We start from the raw sequence: 19500 nt of genomic DNA on the forward strand, positions 1-19500 counted from the left end.
TTTTCCTCCTTCGGGAGAGGGCAGCCTGCCGAGCCCACAGAGCCGCTGAAGGGTAGTGGGTGGGGAGAAGGCCCAGCTCTGTGCCCGCTCCCCTGCTCCGCTGCTCCCCGCTCCACCGCTCCACTGCCCACGAGGAGCCCAGTCTCCTGGCTTCCTGGGGCCCAAGGCCAGCTGAACTGTTTCTGCTTCAGGGGATGGCAGCCTGTTGAGCCCACAGCCCCGTTGAAGAGGTAGTGGGTGGGGAGAAGGGCCCAGCTCTGTGCCCGCTCCCCCAACCCGCTGCCTAGCCCCTGCGGCTTGGAGACTCCGCGCGAAGGCGTGCGGGAGGCGTTCTCCTGGCCTCCTCAGGGCCCCAAACCAGCTGAACTGTTCCTGCTTCAGGAGAGGACAGCCTGTCGAGCCCACAGCGCCATTGAGGTGGTAGTAGGTAGAGAGAAGGGCCCAGCTCTGTGCCCGCTCCCCTGCCCAGCCGCCGTGGCTTGGAGTCGCCACGCACATCAGCTCAGGAGGCATTTTCTGGGCTTCCCCAGGGCCCCAAACCAGGTGATCTGTTCCTGCTTCAGGAGAGGGCAGCCTATCAAGCCCACAGCACCTCTGAAGCGGTAGTGGGTAGGGAGAAGGGCCCAGCTCTGGGCCCGCTCCCCCGCCCCGCTACTCTACCACTACGGCTTGGAGAAGTTATGGAGGACTGCGCTGGAGAAGTTTGCCAGGCATCCCTATTACCCTAAATCAGACAAACTCTTGCAGTGGCTGGAGAAGGCACCTCTCTTAACCACCAGAACCCCACTGAACCAGTAGCAGGAGAAGAAAGGGTCCAAACCCTGCAGCCACTTCCTAGCACTGCCACACTGCCCTGAAGCTTGGAGAAGCTGTGGTGGGCAGCGCTCAAGCATTTCCCTGGCAACTCTTCTACCCTAAACTGGCTGATCTGTTCGGGCCTCCGGAGAAGGCAACTTGTTGAGCTCCCAGTGCTCTGCTGAAGCAGAAGCAAGTGGGAGAGGGTCCGAACCCAACAGCTGCTTCCCTGCTGCACCGAGCCGCTCCTTAGCATGAAAACACTGCAGAGGGTGGCCCTAGTAGTAAACTCAGTCTTCCCTCCTGCCCTAACCAGGCAGGTGGCCTTGAAAGCTGAATTTATAAGGGTGGAAAGTTGAGAGTGGTGCTTTGTTCGGCAGCCTTCTCACAAGTTTGAACCTGAGGGGTATCTTGCTGTACTCAATGGTTGGCGTTCTGTGCCCAGAGAGTAGAGCCTGTCATAGCAAGGCAGATAAGTGAAGGAGGTTGCTAGTCCTGAGGACTTGAAGAACCCTTGGAAAGGTGATACATGACCAGGACACATCCTCCCCAGGTCTTCCAAGGATCATTCCTTTGGAACCCAAGTACACAGCTTATAATTGACTTCCAGCACCTCTGGTCCTCAACAAAGTATCCAGATGAGGAAGAACCAGTGAAAAACATCAGGAACCATGAAATATCAGAGAGAAAAGTCATCTCTAAAAGAAAATAATCATTCTCCACCAACGGACACCAACTTACATGATATGATTAAACTAACAGAGGAAGAATTCCTAATATGGATTGTTGGAAAGCTCAACAGAATCGAAGAGAAAATAGAATCCCAACATAGAGAAACCACAAGAACAATCCAGGAAATGAATGAAAAATTCTCCAAAGATATAGAAGTAATTCAGAGAAACCAAGCAGAAAATCTAGCAATGAAGGAAACATTCAAGGAACTCCACAACACAGTGGAAAGCCTCAAAAACAGGATAGATCATGCTGAGGAAAGAATCTCAGAGCTTGAAGATTATACCTACACGCTAAACAAATCAGAGGAAGAAAGGGTGCACAGAAACAAGAGACAAGATCAAAGCTTATAGGAAATATGGGATTATGTAAAAAAGTCAAACATCAGAATGATTGGCATTCCAGAAGGGGGAAGAGGAACATTCACAAGCATTGGAAAACTTATTCTACGGCATACTGGAGGAAAATATGCTGGGCCTAGCTAGAAATCTGGATATCCAAATTCAAGAAGCGCACAGAATTCCTGGGAGACACAATGCAAATAGGCAATCACCTCGTCATGTGGTTATTAAGTTGACCAAAGTAAATGTGAAAGAACCAATCCTCTGTACAGCAAGGTGTAAACAACAAATAACCTACAAAGGAAAGCCTATCAGACTAACTGCAGACTTCTCATCTGAAACCTTACAAGCGAGGAGGGAGTGGGTGCCTATCCTTAATCTTCTAAAACAGAACAAAGCCCAACCTAGAATACTTTATCTGGCAAAATTAAGTTTCATCTATGAGGGTGAAATAAAATTCTTCTCAGACAAGCGATCACTGAAGGAATATGCAAAGACCAGACCAGCACTACAGGAAATTCTCAGACCTGCCTTCCACAGTGAACAGGGCAATAGACACTCCTCTAAATTAAATCCACAAAGAATTAAAGTCTAGATCTCAAACTTCATGATGACTCAATCTCTAAGTCAAAACAATAGGACTTCACCCATCAATATGAATGGAAATCTTCCTCCAATTTCAATCCTCTCAATAAATGTAAATGGTTTAAACTGTTCTCTTCAGAGACATAGGCTGGCAGAGTGGATAAAATTCCACAAGCCTAGTATTTGCTGTCTGCAGGAAACACACCTAAACCATAAAGATGCTTCCCAGCTGAAGATCAAGGGATGGAAAACTATCATCCAAGCAAACGGAAGTCAAAAAAAAGCAGGGGTTGCTATATTATTTGCAGACAACATTAGTTTTAAATTAACAAAAGTTAAAAAGAATAAAGGAGGCCACTTCATAATGGTGAAAGGGAAGATCCAACAAGAAGTCCTAACAATTATTAATATTTATGCTCCCAATGCAGGAGCACCCAGTTACATAAAGCAAATCTTGTCGGAGCTAAGTACCACCCTAAACAATACTGCCATAGTAGCAGAGGACTTCAATACACCACTAAATGAACTGGATAGATCCTCCAAACAGAAATTAAGTAAAGCAAGAAGGGACTTAAACAAAGATATTGAACAAAAAGTTCTGACAGATCTATACAGAACATTTCACCCAAATAAAGTTGAATTTACACTCTTCTCAGCAGCCCATGGATCCTTCTCAAAAATTGATCACATACTAGGCTGCAAAGCAGATCTCAAAAAATTAAAGAAAATACAAATAATACCTGTGTCTTCTCTGACCATAGTGGTATAAAATTAGAGTTCAACTCTAACAGAAATACACACCACATCACTAAGTCATGGAAACTAAACAACCTACTGTTGAATGACTATTGGGTCAAGGAAGAAATTCAGAGGGAAGTCAAGAATTTCTTTGAACAAAATGACAACAGAGCCACATCTTACCCAAACCTTTGGGATACAGCAAAAGCATATCTGAGAGGAAAACTAATAGCAATAAATGCTCACATCCAAAAACCAGAAAGATTAGACACCGACTACCTAATGAATAGACTCAAGGAATTGGATAAAGAAGAGCAAACCAATTCCAATCCTGGCAGAAGAAAAGAAATATCTAAGATCAAAGCTCAACTAAATGAAATGGAGAATAAGAGAACTATATGGAAGATCAACAAAACCAGAAGCTGGTTTTTCAAAAAGATCAACAAAATTAACAGCCCTCTGGCTAGGCTGACAAGAACTTAAAGGCAAAGGACTCTAATAACCTCAATAAGAAATAAAAAAGGAGAGATCACAACAGATTCTACAGAAATACAAAACATTATGTTTGACTACTATAGAAATCTATATGCCCAAAAACTACAGAATGAAGACGAAATGGACAGATTCCTGGAATCACACAACCTCCCTAAATTCACCCAGGAGGAAAATGAGTTCCTGAACAGACCAATCTTAAGCTCAGAAATTGAAGCAGTAATTAAAAACCTCCCCAAATGGAAAAGTCCCGGGCCAGATGGCTACACCCCAGAGTTCTACCAAACATTCAAGGATATACTCATACCTATACTACAAAAACTATTCCACACCATTGAGAAGGATGGTACCCTTCCTAACTCATTCTACGAAGCCAATATCACCTTGATACCAAAGCCAGGAAAGGATGCAACAAAAAAAGAAAATTATAGACCAATATCCCTTATGAATATAGATGCAAAAATCCTAAACAAAATCTTAGCAAGTGGAATTCAGCAGCACATCAAAAAAATAATTCACCATGACCAAGTGGGATTTATTCCTGGCATGCAAGGCTGGTCTTGCATACGCAAGTCTATAAATGCAATCCACTTTATAAATAAAGCCAAGAACAAAGACCATATGATTCTGTCAATAGATGCAGAAAAAGCATTTGATAAAGTCCAACATACCTTTATGATAAAAACCTTTAAAAATAGGCATAGACGGCCTATACCTTAAATTTATCAAATCCATCTATGACAAACCAACAGCTAACATCATTCTAAATGGGGAAAAATTGAAATCATTCCTGCTTCGAACCGGAACTAGACAAGGATGCCACTATTCAACATAGTCCTCGAAGTCTTAGCTATAACAATCAGGCATGAGAGGGTTATCAAGGGCATCCAGGTTGGGTCAGAAGAGATCAAACTTTCACTCTTTGTCGATGATATGATATTATATCTAGAAAACCCCATGGACTCATCCAAGAGACTCCTAGATCTGATAAATGAATTTGGTAAAGTTTCAGGGTATAAAATCAATATACACAAATCAGAAGCATTCATATATGCCAAAAACCATCAAGCAGAAACTCAAATCAAAAACACCATACCCTTTACTATAGCTCCAAAGAAAATTAAATATTAGGAGTATATCTAACGAGAGATACGAAAGATTTATATAAGGAGAACTATGAAACACTAAAAAAAGAAACTGCAGATGATTTAAACAGATGGAAAAATCTACCATGCTCATGGCTAGGAAGAATCAATATTGTTAAAATGTCAATATTACCTAAGGTGATCTACAGAATCAATGCAATTCCCATCAAAATACCACTAGCATTCTTTACAGATCTAGAAAAAATAATCTTTCACTTTGTATGGAACCAGAGAAAACCACGCATAGCCAAAGCAATCTTAAGTAAGAAGAACAAACTGGGAGGGATCAGTCTTCCTGACTTTAAGCTGTACTATAAGGCAATAATAGTAAACTCTGCCTAGTACTCGCACAAGAACAGAAACATCAATATCTGGAATAGATCTGAGATTCCAGAGATCAAACCATCTGTATACAGTAACCTAATCTTTGATAAAGCATACAAAATTATACTATGGGGAAAAGATTCTCTCTTCAATAAATGGTGCTGGGAAAACTGGTTAGCAATATGCAGAAGAGCAAACCAGGACCCCAACCTCTCACCCCTCACAAAAATTCACTCAAGATGGATAACAGACCTAAACCTAAGACATGAAACTTTAAGAATTCTAGAAGAAGATGTTGGGAAAACCCAGATATTGGTCTAGGCAAAGAATTTATGAGGAAGACCCACAGGCAATCACCACCACAGCTAAAATAAACAAATGGGATCTGATCGAATTAAAAAGTTTCTGCACTGCCAAGGAAACGATCATTAGAGCAAATAGACAACCCACAGAATGGGAAAAAATATTTGCTCTCTACACTTCCGATAAAGATATAATAACAAGAATCTATCTAGAACTTAAAAGAATAAACAAGAAAAAAATCAAACAACCCCATCAAGAAATGGGCAATGGAAATGAACAGAAACTTCTCCAAAGAAGACAGAATAATGGCCTGCAAACATATAAAAAAATGTTCAGCATCTCTAATCATTAGAGAAATGCCAATCAAAACCACACTGAGATACCACCTAACCCCAGTGAAAATGGCCTGTATCAAGAAATCCCAAAACAACAAATGCTGGCGAGGATGCGGAGAGACAGGAACGCTCTTACACTGCTGGTGAGACTGCAAATTAGTGCAACCTTTGTGGAAAAGAATTTGGAGATGCCTCAAACAACTAGAAATAGAAATACCATTTGACCCAGCAATAGCATTGTTGGCCATCTATCCAAAAGAACATAAGTCACTCTATTATAAAGACATCTGCACCCGAATGTTTATAGCAGCACAATTCACTATTGCACGGTCATGGAAACTACCCAAGTGCCCGTCAATTCACAAATGGATAACTAAAATGTGGTATATATTCACAATGGAATATTACTCAATCCTAAGAAAAGATAGTGAACCGTTTATGCTATCTTAGATTAAGCTTAAACCTGTAATATAAAGCGAGACGACACAAGACCTGGAAAATGGGCTACACATCTACTCGCCATCAAATTGGTACTGACAGCCTAAAACTATGGTGTTCAAATAATTGTAGCGTTCAACAGGGATCTGGGGGGGAGATCCCCATCTTAAGGATGTGATGAGCATTGTAGGGGGAGAAAGGATTACCTCTATCCCTTTTTAGGGAGAGGCAAAGAAACATACTGTAACCAAAATGTCAAAAAAAAAAAAACAAAAAAACAACGCCAAAACTTTGTTAATGGGAGGTGAACAGGTGGAAGGGGGGAGAAGGGGAAGTGTACACACTTTCATGGTGGGTGCAGGGTGCACCACTTGAAGACTGGACAGGCTTGAAGCTCTGGCAGAGCAGGGTTGGGAGGGGTGGCAGGGGCAAGATATGTAACCCTAACAATATTTGTACCCACAGAATTTGAGAAAAAAATAAATAAAATTTTTTAAAAAAAGAAAAATCATTTCTGCATTACATTTTAAAAATCAAGAAATTAGATATTGGCTTGAATGACTATCCTCTAGTAGTGTTTGTAATCTGAGGTCAGGTTTATTTTTTTTTCCCCCTTTTAAAATAAGATTCCAGGAAAGTCTTGTTAAGTCTGGAAAGTATTTGTATAATTACAAATTTAGACACTTATATTTCACTTTATATCCAAGAGTTAATACTTCATTCATTCATTCAGTAGATGTTCATGTCAGTTGTTACTCTGTGCCAAGGTCTGACTTCTTATTGGATCAAGACAGCAGAACCCCTGCCCTCACAGAAGTACTTCTACTTCACAATTAAGCAGGTTTGTATGATAGAAAGGAGTAGCGGGGGTGGATAGGAAAGGCTGGCTCTGAGGATTGAAATTGAGATAGGAAGGAAGGGGCCAGCTTCTAGAAGATTCATAGAAAAAACATTCAAGTGAGTGTCAAAAGCTCCAAGGATAGAATTACTTACATTTTATGAAAGGACTACCAAAAGAGATTAGAATTCAGGGAGAGAAAGCAATGGTTATCAGAAATGTTTGAACACTAAGGTGGAAGCATTTGGAAATTTGCATATTTTTTAAAAGCTTACTTTTTAAAAAATTTTAATGATGAAAAACCAAGGCCCAGTGAAAGTGATATTTTTTGGTCATATACTAGTCAAATTGTAACTTAATTCTCCCATTTCCCAGTTTATTCCTTTTTCTATTAAACAAAATTGCTCTTATTGTGCTTGTAAACTTAGGATATATTGCCAAGTAGTGGTTTTTACAGTTGAGTATTTAAACCTGTATCCACAGAGATCTGGCAAACATTTATTTAGGCTTTCTTTATTATCAATAGCAACTGCCAAAGCCATATCAATCATTGTGATTTGCATCCTTTATTAAGAAAATCACAAGGAGTGCTTTAACCCCGCTGTCATCTATTTACTTTAGTTTCTAGCCTGGAAACCATTAGATCCTTTATGGTGCACTAAGAAGGAACTTGTAAGTTTAATTTCCATGTAGCCCATTTCAATTTGGAACCAGAAGATGGTCCATCTCATTTAAAAAAGAGGAATTCTTTTTATCGCTTCTAATCATTTCCAGTTATAGACCTGTTGGCTTGCTAGACATACAGCTATAATTTATGAACTTTTTTTTTTTTTGATAGATGGCAAGGCTTAAATTTGCAGGCCAATAATTTATATAAATTGCAGGTTTCCTTTAGATTTAGCTATCCTGCTTTTATTACTTTGTGGAGAAATGAATTGGCACTAACATGATATTGTTTACAGCCCTCTTCAACTTCTTGTTAGCCTTATAATCCATATGCAGAAATCTATTATGGGCTAAGGTCCATATCCTAATAAAGCCAACTATTCGATGATGATTATCCAGTAATTAACCCTGCCCCAGGGGTCAAGCAGTGGCAATGGTAACGTGACAGATCAAGGTAAAAGGATGAGTCCCAGATACTTAAAAAATTGTGATTTCACAAACTGATATTGTTTTGGAGGAGCTAAATGTACTCTTGCCTCTGTATTTTAGTGTAAAAATCTGAAAGTAAAGCATTTTCCTGTATGCAGAGGACATAATTTTATTATAATGAACTGCAGGTGTCTTATTAGACAACTGGATCTACTCTCTGAAATTCACTGGCCATAAAGAATCTTAGAGTCACAGGCCCCATGTTTGACTCCTGGCAGTGGCACCTACCCACTTTTATGAATAATAAAATCGACCTAATAATAACTACCTTATATGACTGTTATGAAGATACAAGGAGGTAATGTAATAGTGCTTAGCATAGTGCTTGGCTCAACAAATGTGAATATAACAGAACATTAAAATGGAATTTTTGACTGAGGTTATCGAGACACAATAGAATTAAATTCCAAAGACAGATCCCTGTACCCAGAGTTGACAAAGGAATTGGTCAAAGACAGGTCTTGCTGTCCTTGGATCTCTCAGCTTATTAATGATTTAAAAAGGATACGAGGAATGGAAAGGAGGAAGGGTTTGGTGAGGGCACTTTGCTTTTAGAGAAAGCTATTGGCACACTATGAGAACCTCCTTTCTTCCTGGGCTGATGAGGGGGACTCCAAACCTAGTGAGAGGGAGCTTCAGGAAGGCCACTCTGAGAGCTTGCTTTCTGCTTTCTGCCATTGGGTCGATAGAATACAGGTGCCTGACTCAGCCTGCGAAGCCTAAAGCAGCTGTGGTAGTAGGATAGAGGTGTCTCAGGGCAACAACTTCCCCTCTGTATAATTGATTGTCAGGGCCAGGGATGTGTGAGTGTTATTTCAGGACCACAGTGTGTCTCCTATGTTAGCAAAAGTGCCAGAGGACTATAGATTGATGGGCTGGAGGTTTGGGTTCTGCCCAGGACATCTTCTGCCAGAGGATGAGGGAGAGTGTGATGGGTGAATTGCCCAAGAAACAGGAGCTGAGAAGGTGATTGGGTGTAGGTAGCTTGAGAAACACCTGCATCTTAGCAATGGCAGTGAGGGATCCTGAAGAGATGGGGAAGCTCCAAAGAGCCTGCATGAGTGTCAACAAAGAAGAATCAGCTTGAGGGTCTGCCAGCAGGCTCAGAGTATGAAGCTGCTGACATTGGTGCCAATCTAAGGACACTCTTTCCATCCTTTACCCACTCCTTGCTCTGCCCTTACCCTGGATACTCAGAAGCCACCTGGCAAGGGGAAGGGAAAGGAGCAGCTCTAGGTAGAGAAACAGAGAGGAAGTTGCACATACCACCTTTTCTACTGCTGCCTATCAGCCTGAAGCAGGCCTGAGCAATGAAAGGGGAGAAGATTTGATATTCAAACATAGTAGAGTGTTTTGGTTAATATATTGGACTGGGCATTCTAAGCTTGAATTGAGACTGTGTTCATGATTTCAAGTAAAAGTAGGACTGTTTGATACATAAAAATGAGTAGAAAAGCTTTGTTGCAACTTTCATCTAGGGGCAGTGGAGTGTTACTATCACTGAATACAAATTAAAGAGCAGTGGAAGGAAAATGAGAGGTGTATGATTAAATTATTAGTTGTGCTTGTCTGCTGTATTGGTTTCATTATTGTTGTTGGTGCTATGTTAGAAAGGCTACTTTCAAATCCAGTGTTGTACACCTAGAGACTTGATTTTTGTTTGATGTTGCCCTGCATTTTCTGACTTACACCAAATACTCCTATACTACAAGTCAACTAAGTTATTTAGGAGGTCATTTTGTAACACATTTCTCACAGTCCTTATGAGAAAATTTATTTGCTTAAAATTAATATCCCATCAGTACTTTACTGAGAATTTTTATATCCAAGATGAAAATTTGGTAGCAATTGCTATGATAACCTTCCAGGGTGAAATAATTCAGCATGTACCATGATGTAGAAGTTTGGACTTGATCTTCCATTTGTCCATGAATAGGAACAAATAATCATCTTTTAGTGTTCTTTTAAATTGATGTATAATGTACATAATGAAAGTGCACAAGAGTTTAGTTTGATGAATACAAAGTGAATACACCCCAGAAAAGAGCCCAAATAGCCAAAATAACCTTAAGGAAAAGGAACAAATCTGGACGCATCACTTTACTGGACTTTAAGCTATACTGTAATGCTATAGTCACCAAAACAGCATGGCATTGGCACAAAAGAGAGACATAGACCAGCAGAACACAACAGAGAACCCAGATATAAAACCATCCACATGTTGGCATCTGATTTTTGACAAAGTAGACAGCAATGTACACTGGGGAAAAGAATCCCTATTCAATAAATGGTGATGGGAAAATTGGATAGCCACATGTAGAAGATTGAAACAGGATCTAACCTCTCACTACTTACAAAAATTAATTCAAGATGGATAACAGTTTAAATCTAAGATATCAAACCATAAAAAGAAAATGTTGGAAAAACTCTTCTAGATATCAGCTTAGGCAAAGAATTTATGAAGAAGATCCCAAGGGCAATCACAGCAAAACAACAAAAATAAATAGATGGGACTTAATTAAATTAAAAAGCTTGTGTGTAGCCAAGGAAATAATCAAGAGAGCAAATAGACAATCTACAGAATGTGAGAAAATATCCACAGACTATGCATCCAATAAAAGGCTAATAACTAGAATTTACAAAGAATTCAAGAAAATCAGCAAGGAAAAAAATCAAACAACTCCATTAAAAAGTGTGCAAGAGACATAAACAGAAGCATTTCAAAAGAAGATAGACTAATGGCCAATAAACATATGAAAAAATACTCAACATCACTAATCATCAGAGAAATGCAAATCAAAGCCACAATGAGATATCACTTAATCCAAGTGAGAATGGCTTTTATTACAACGTCCTAAAATGATAGATGCTGGCATGGGTGCAGATAGAAAGGAACACTTACACACTGTTGGTGGGACTGCAAACTAGTTCAACCTCTATGGAAAATAGAATGGAGATACCTCAAAGAACTAAAAGTAGACCTACTATTTGATCCAATAATCTCACTACTGGATATTTATTCAAAATAAAAAGTGATTTTATCAAAAGACACTTGCACTTGAATGTTTATTGCAGCACAATTCACAAAGATGCAAAGATGTGGAATCAACCCAAGTGCCCATCAATTCATGAGTGGATTAATAAAATGTGGTTTATGTACACCATGGAGTATATTCAGCCATAAAAAATGAATTAATCATTTTGCATCAATCTGGATGGAATTGGAGACTATCCTCCTAAGTGAAGTATCACAAGAATGGAAAAACAAACACCACATGTACTCACTATTAAATTGGAACTAATTGATCAGCACTCATGCACACAGATGGAAGTAAAACTCAACGGAAATCATTCAGGTGGGAGGGGGAGGAAGAGATGGGTGAAATCATATCTAATGAGTACAATGTACACTATCTGGGTGATGAGCACACTCATAACTTTGACATAAACAGTACAAAAGCAATCTATGTAACCAAAACATTTGTACCCCTGTAATATTCTGAAGGAAAAAAATCCCAAAGTGAATACACCCGTAAAACCAGCACACAGTCAAGAAATAGAATAAGACCAACACCTCAGTCATGGACTCCTCATATCAATAGTTTTGCTCGTTTTTAAGCTTTTAAAGAATGGAACCATATTTTCATGCTTGTACGATTCACTCATGTTGTATGTAGTTGTAGTTTGTTTATTTACAAATCTGTATAGTGTTCCATTGGACAAATATATAAACATTTTTAGTTAATTCTATTATTTATTAGTTGATAGACATTTGGATTACTTCTAGGTTTAGACTCTTACAAATCATGCCACCAAAAGCATTTTTATGAGTGTGTTTTGATGAATATATTGTGCCTTTTTGTTGATTTTATGCTTAGGAGTGGAATTACTGTATTATAATTATGACTATGGTGAGCTTTAGTAGATAATGCCAAACAGTGATTTACACAGTGGTGATAAAAATTACATTCATCAACTGGGTATGAGAAGTTACTCTACTTCCTTGCCAACACTTGATATATTTTTTTCAGTTTAGCTCTTCTGAAGTGTGCAAATTATTTTTTGAGAAAAATGTCCTAGCCATTGGCATGCCCCCAGTAAACTTCCATGTGGGGCTTAGGGTGTCTTTTTTCCTTTCATGAGAGCATCTCTCCAGCTTGACTGATTATTGAAGGTTCTATATTTAGCAAGGAACTCAGAATAGTTGTATTTGTGCTGCTCAATACTTATCAATAACTTTACTAAGTGGAAGAATGGGTAGAAAGTGCATTAGTCAATATTTCAAATGTAAGTACGGAAAACCCGATTCAAACTAGCTTAAGCAAAAAGGTAATTAATTGACTCCTGTAGCTGAACATGCCAGGCGTGGCTGGCTCCTGGGACCAAGCTTCACTTTCCATATCAAGACTGCTTTCCACTGGGCTGCTTCTCTTCTCAGGCAAGATTGCTCCCTGCCTGGAGCCCAGGATTCTGCCAATAGCTCCCAACTCCCAGTGGTAAAACCAAAACCAAAACCACACCACTCTTTCTGTCTTCCTGAAGCTTCCTAATGCAAGTCCTGTAATTGAAGGGGTTTTTTGGCTACAATTGCTCTGATCGTGCCTTCCTCAGCTCCATGTGGCTACCAGATCCCTCTGGGCCACAGCTCTTAGAGAAGCAATGAATTCTCTGAGGAAAATCGGGGTGCTGTTAACAGAAGAAGGGAAAATGGTTGGTGGCAGACAAAAGTAACAAAATGTCCACTACAAGTTGGACTACCTAAAAAGAATGCAGTCTATTTATTCCTATAAATGCTACAAGACTTACTTTCGGATCAAACAATACTGCTGGAAAGTTACATATATGGACTGCATCATTTTAGGCCCTGTGGAATTGCTTTTGTTGAACTGTGCTAGGATGTTCTGTTATCAGCCTGCATTGAAGGCAGTGTAATGAACGGCCCTGCAGAATTCCTTATGTTATTGTGAGATAGTATTGAGGATGCTATTCATTCTATTTCAGTCTTCATGGTACAGAATTTCATGGGAGAAATTTCTCCCTGGTCTTTGTACCAGGAAGAGGTGAACTGTTTCTGAACACCTTTTGTGATTTTATCTTATGGACACCGTGATTCTCAAAACTGATAAGGTTTCCTTCCTTGCTTTGCTGGAATGATAGAGTCAATTTTATGGCTTGTTTTAATCAAATATACTAGGCTTCACAGCATGGATTTTTTTAGTGCTCATCTCACGTCTTTATTTTTATCTTGTTTCTTTCACTATTATTTCCTAATTCTCATTCTCTCTCTCTCTCGCTCGCTCACTTTATATTTTATAAAGTTCCTGAAGTCTTTTCTGAAACAAAGTTGAGAAGTACATAGAATTTTGTGAAAATTTCATTTCATGCATTGAAAATATCACCGCAAAATAAATAAATCTGCTTGGCTTTAGCAAAAAGTTTATTAACAGGACTTATTTTGGGTTCCAGTTTTATATCAAGGAGTTGTAAAACACTACAGAATCAGAAGACTCGATGAAGGGGGCTTTTTTCTTACCCGGAGAAAAACCTTTTCAACACTGAATGAGTTTGTGAGCTACTACACCACGAGAAGCGATGGCTTGTGTGTCAAGCTGGAAAAACCGTGCTTAAAGGTGAAATGCTTTCAAACTGTGTTCATTTAACTTGAAATTAATTTTTCCCTTCAGATAGTTGAGTATCTGTCAGTTCAGAAAAAAAAAAATTGTCATTTGATTACCTAAGGCAGGCAGGGATAGGCAAACCATGACCTTTGAGCAAATACTGTTCCTGCTTGTTTTTGTGAATAAATTTTATTGAAACAGACACTCATTTACTAATTGTCTTTGGCTTCTTTCATGCCATAACAGCAAAGTTTAGTATTAATATTTGCAACAGAGACTGTGTGACAGATGGAAAACTAGACTATGAGCTCTAGGAGGGCAGGGGTCCTGTCCGTTTTGTTTGCAAAAGGCACCTAATAGGTGCTTTAAAAAGTTTATTTACTAAGTGAATGAGTAAATGAATGAATAAAGAATGAAATTAAAGATGAGTTTGGAAAAAGATTAAAAATGTAATTATGCAAAACTATATGATACATGTAATAAAGACTGTGGCCAGACAGTTGGGAAGGGTTTGTGGGCGAGGTGGAACTTCAACCAGGCCTTGAAATTGGGAGGACTCAGCTAGGCAAAGAGGCAAGAGAGAAGTCATTCCAGAGGTGTGTGAGGATGGCTTTAGGTGCGGGAAGGGACAGATTCACAACGAGCTACCTGACTTAGCAAGATTTGGGAGAAGGTCAGCTTGAAGAGTTAGCAGTGCAGATTCTCCCACTATTGTTTCCTGTTTTGAAGTAATTAGAATATAATTTATAATAGTTAACAACGTTTCATTTAAAAAGTATCTAGACTATTATTTTCAGCAACAACAAAAAAGTTAAGTCTACCCATTTTTCTTACAAGTCTTCTCATTATTTTGTGAAACAGATACAGGTCCCAATGACTTTTGATTTGTCATATAAAACCGCGGACCAGTGGGAGATAGACCGCAACTCTATACAACTTCTGAAGCGATTGGGATCCGGTCAGTTTGGCGAAGTATGGGAAGGCCTATGGAACAACACTACTCCTGTAGCAGTCAAAACATTAAAACCAGGTATGAGAACATCAAAGGCTAAACAACATATTTGATTTTTATGAGCTCAGTTTGCCACTGTAAATGTCCAGAAGGTCATGGGATGGCCGATGCTATCAGCAAGCAGATGTGGTGATCATTCTCTCTAGCCCAGGTGACCACAGCCTATAGATAAGGCTTTAAAATATAAAGACAAGAGCGTGCTCTCTGGATCAGCTAAGTCTTAAAACATCTCCAATTCAAGATTCCAACAACATTTTTCTTCTCTAGAATTAGGATTCAGTCTTTCAGTGTCCTTTCCCCCTTTTTCCTTAGCCTTAGTTAAAAAATACTGGCTTAACTGAAAATATTTAAAAAAAAAAATCAGATGGAACCTTGCTGCTGTCCAGGAAAGAACTATTTTATTAAATTCTAATTGTGTATGGTTAATGGTAGAATGGTCCATCTAAAAGACCTCATATTTGAAAATGCAGGAACTATTTTTACTTTCATCTTCCTCTTCCCTTTGGTGGCAAGTAAAAGTACACTAAAATCAATATTTATTCAGCCAGGCTTTATTCCCTCTATTTTAAAGGTGGAGTAAGGAAGAGATTAAGTAACATTTCAAAGATTTACCAATCATATGTGATTTCTGTTTTGTCATTTGTAAAATAGAAATAATAATAAGGCCAATCTAATAGAGTTATAATAAAGATTAAAATAGATCATTAGTGGAAATGCTTTGTATATGCCTGGTTCATAGTAAATGACCAGTTATTATTATTATTATTATTACAAAGTCAGGAAATGTCAGAGCTGATATTTGAGCCCCTATCTGTCACTACTGCATCATACTCATGGAAGTGACAGTTTATAAAAGTGCAACATTACTGTGGTAGCCTCACTGCTACTTCTAGTAACATAAGTAAGAATAATAACCACAGGCTAGATTGTAGTCCTCTGGGGATCTCCATTATTTACCTTGCCCAGAATCCTTAAAAGTTTGGGAAGCCTCCTTTGTGCAGAACTTGAGCACGTGGGTTTTGCTGGCTAGCAGTATAGTGTAACACCATGGTTTCAAACTGTGTGTCAAGGGGCATTGGGGCACCACAGTGAATTCACAGGCATGCTGTGGGATATTTAAAAATTTTGAAGTAAATATCTTGCATACTGCACAAATTGCTACCTTGAGGTAGTTTGCAGATTCAATGTTATATCACGTTACATTCCTTTTGCTGACATCATATCTTTGTGAAGCTGGGTTTTTGATTATTGTTGTAATAAAAATGTAAGATCCACACAAAAATCAATGTGGACCAGGAAATGAGGGTAGCAGTGTTCATTCTGATTCCAAGACTTTAGTTATGCATGTATCACTTTAGTAAGCAATCGTGGTTAAGAATGAAATAAAAAAGGTTTTTTTTCCCCTTTCAATTTATCTGTATTACTTTTTCAGATGGCTATTAAATTGTTAGGGCAAATAGTTATTAAGTTGGTTGGATCTAACCAAGGAACTGTTAGATATTCCTTTTGGGTTAGGGACATAGTGAAAAAAGTGACTGAGACACTAAGGTGCCATGAACTGAAAACGTAGGGACCCTCCAGTCTAATAGTTAAGAGCATCAAGTATTTTATAAGATAAACCTGAGATCAAACTTGGCTCTGCCCTCTGTGACTTTAGACAACTTATTAACCTTTCTGAATCTCCTCATCTGGAAATAGGAATTATAATAGTTCCTACTTTATAGGGTTTTATGAGCACAACCCCTATAAAGTATGCCAATGTACATAAAGTATACACAATGAATTCTTAATAAATGTTAGCTTTCATGGGGTTGCTGACAAATGTGTTCACTGAAGTGCAAATTCACTAGTCCAGGAATGAATTTTTTTTATTAACATATCTGCCAGACGAAACTAACAGAGAGGCACTTTTAAGTGGCAAGATGCCATATGAATACTCCAGGTGAGGACATGCTGTTCCAGCACCTGAGATTTTCACAATCACTGTGTGCATATGCTTTTAAATACCAATCTTATTGATAATTGAGACTAAACATTATTATCCAATCTGATCATTCTTTTCCAAAAAGAGGCAGCTAGCTATCCTTCCTAAAATTGCTTTCTAAGGAAGGTCTCTGGGGGAAGGGTCAAAAGAGAACAACAACAAAAAGAAAGTCAGATTTCTTATATTTTAAAAAAAGCCATGATAGTTTTCTCTCCAACAGGAATAATTATTATTGATTTACAGTGTAATAGCTGTAAACAGCTTTGGTGATTGGTTAAATGTCTTCACTTCACTGGGGCCATTAATCAATCTTAGCAGCTATTTATTGCTTAGCAGACTACCACGCAATAAAGATGAGCCTGAAATCAACTCCCACAGTGGCTTTGACAGTCAAAAATTAATATTTAATGTTGCACTACTAGCTGAGTGGAGATTGGGTTTCCTTTACTATGCAGCCAGTTAGCTGTGACTGGCATACCCAGGAAGGGGTGCTCTGAACAGCCTCCACCTGCAGAAGCTGTTCCTGAGGTACCATAATTTTGGTTCTTGTGGATAGTCTGATTTGGGATGATTTGAGTGTCCTGCACTCTATGAACCTGATAGCCACACAAAGCATTCACTATATATTATAATATATTGAAATCTACTTCAATGTATATATACAGCATATGTTGTATATATACATTGTCTGAATAATGATCATAATTGTTGCTATCACTGGAAGCTTCATGAATCAGATTTTTCTTTTTTAATGGTGGGCAGGACGTCCTCACTATATAGATATTTGAATATAGGCTAAACTAGTAACAGACAAAAACAAAGTTATTTATTATGGTTTAGGTGCCTCTTTTATTCTCAGCTCCATTTTCCTACTATGATTCCAAATTTTAATCCTATTTGATCATGTGGAATAAATCAATGGTAAAGATGGAATTAAGGAAGCTCAGAAACACATGATGGAAAGAGAATAAGCCATGTTCTCCTATTCTTCCTCTCTAAGTCCTTGTGCCTTCCCCTCCTCAGCCTATGTAAAAAAAAATCAGTCTGTTTGGTTTTCCCAAGAGTATGCATATAAATGATAATACAAATAATGGTCAACAGTCATTGGATGCAAGTGTGCCAGGCATTGCTATTATCCTAATAATGAGCTTTAATAATGTCAGTAAAGTCATTAGCCACATTTTCAGATGAAGGAACTGAGGTTCAGAGAGGCTTTATATCTTGCTCAAGATCACACAGGGAGCTAGAAGCAGATGTGTTGCTGCCCAAACAGGTTCGTTTGCCCGTTGCCCAAGGGGAAGCCGATATGCTGAGTCAGCAGGGTTTATGGCAGATAGTTTATTCCACGTAATGCTATGCGGGGAGATGGGAGAAATTTCTCAAATCTGTCTCCCTGAGAATTTGGGAGACAGGGTTTTTAAAGACAGTTTGTCAGGCAAGGGATTAGGCAATTATGTTTGTTAATTGGGGCAAAATTATATGGGGGTAGAAATCATGTGTTGCTTCAGTCCCTGGAGTCACAATTCCAGTTGAGTCAGTTTTTTGGTATGGGCCGCTGGTCCCTTGGTTGGATCAACCAATCCACTGGAATGCAGGGCTTGGAAGATGTCTTAAAAACTACCTTTAGGTTTCAAAACAGTGATGTTATCTACAGAGAAAGTTAAGAATCTTTATGAGCACCAGCTGCATGGCTCCAGGGTGGCAATTATAGAGAAGCAAACAAGAAGACAGTGACTAATTATTATCGTTATTTTTAGTGAGGCCTGTGCCTTATTTTTACTAGGCCCTTATCATAATTCTTGCCTTGTACCCCTCTTTATTAATTTGTGCCCCTTTTTATTAATTTGTAAGGGCGGTTACAGATCTGGGATTTGTGCTGAATCCAGACTTTGATCAGACCTGGGTTCTGAATTTCTAGACTCTCGAAGAGTAGACTGCCTAAATGCTTTATGTGAAATGAGCTGCAGGTCACATGTAACTCTTCTAAACTTTATATTAATAAACAAGTAACAGTGTTACCTTAGAATGTCAAAGCTTTTCCATACCTGTGTTTGAACACCAGTTGTAAAGTATCTAACATGGAAAGGGCGATGAATGTAGTGTTCTTCTTGGGTATCACTGGAAATGATATTTGCAGTCTCCATAGTGAATACTAAGATGTGTAATGAAGTGTTCCTTCGATTACAGTAATGCCTCTGAAACATCATATCCTAAAAGAAATAACAGATTTTAAAATTACTGATGAATGTAAAACTCCAGGTATCCTTCCTCCTCTTAGGAGGTAACTACTTGACACCTTGCATGGTGAGTTGAGAGTTGAACTATTTAAATGCAATTTAATTGTAGATGAGTCTTCAAAATAGGCCCCCATTCTGCCTCATTGATTTGGTCAAGCTATTAAGGCTTTGACTGTGAAAACAGATAGTACAGAAGAAAATGTTGAATTTTCCAAGTTGAAAGTCTAATTGGCCTATGCCCTATATTCCCTCAAAATGAAGGACAAAATATATGGCAGAATGTCATTGTTTTAGGATTTACACCCCCCCCCCCGCCACCCCCTCCAGCTCTTCCCATGGTGAGAACTACGGACAGGGTAGCTATCAGTATTCTCTGGATGGCAGAACAAAAAGCTCTGGCTGCAGTAATTAAACATTCAGCATCCTCC

General features: G+C 38.8%; 1 protein-coding gene across 2 annotated transcripts in view; it reads left to right on the forward strand.

Moving 5' to 3' along the window:
• Nucleotides 1-19500, forward strand: part of FRK (fyn related Src family tyrosine kinase) — a 90260-nt gene that overhangs the window by 58534 nt on the left and 12226 nt on the right. For both annotated transcript variants that reach the window (XM_012753228.2, XM_012753227.2), the window contains exons 3-4: nt 13688-13851; nt 14701-14869. In XM_012753228.2, coding sequence (XP_012608682.1) covers nt 13688-13851; nt 14701-14869 — 333 coding nt within the window. The remainder of the gene's footprint in view (nt 1-13687; nt 13852-14700; nt 14870-19500) is intronic.

This window comes from Microcebus murinus, chromosome 5 (genome assembly GCF_040939455.1).
Source record: "Microcebus murinus isolate Inina chromosome 5, M.murinus_Inina_mat1.0, whole genome shotgun sequence".
In the NCBI taxonomy this organism is placed as follows: Eukaryota; Metazoa; Chordata; class Mammalia; order Primates; family Cheirogaleidae; genus Microcebus; species Microcebus murinus.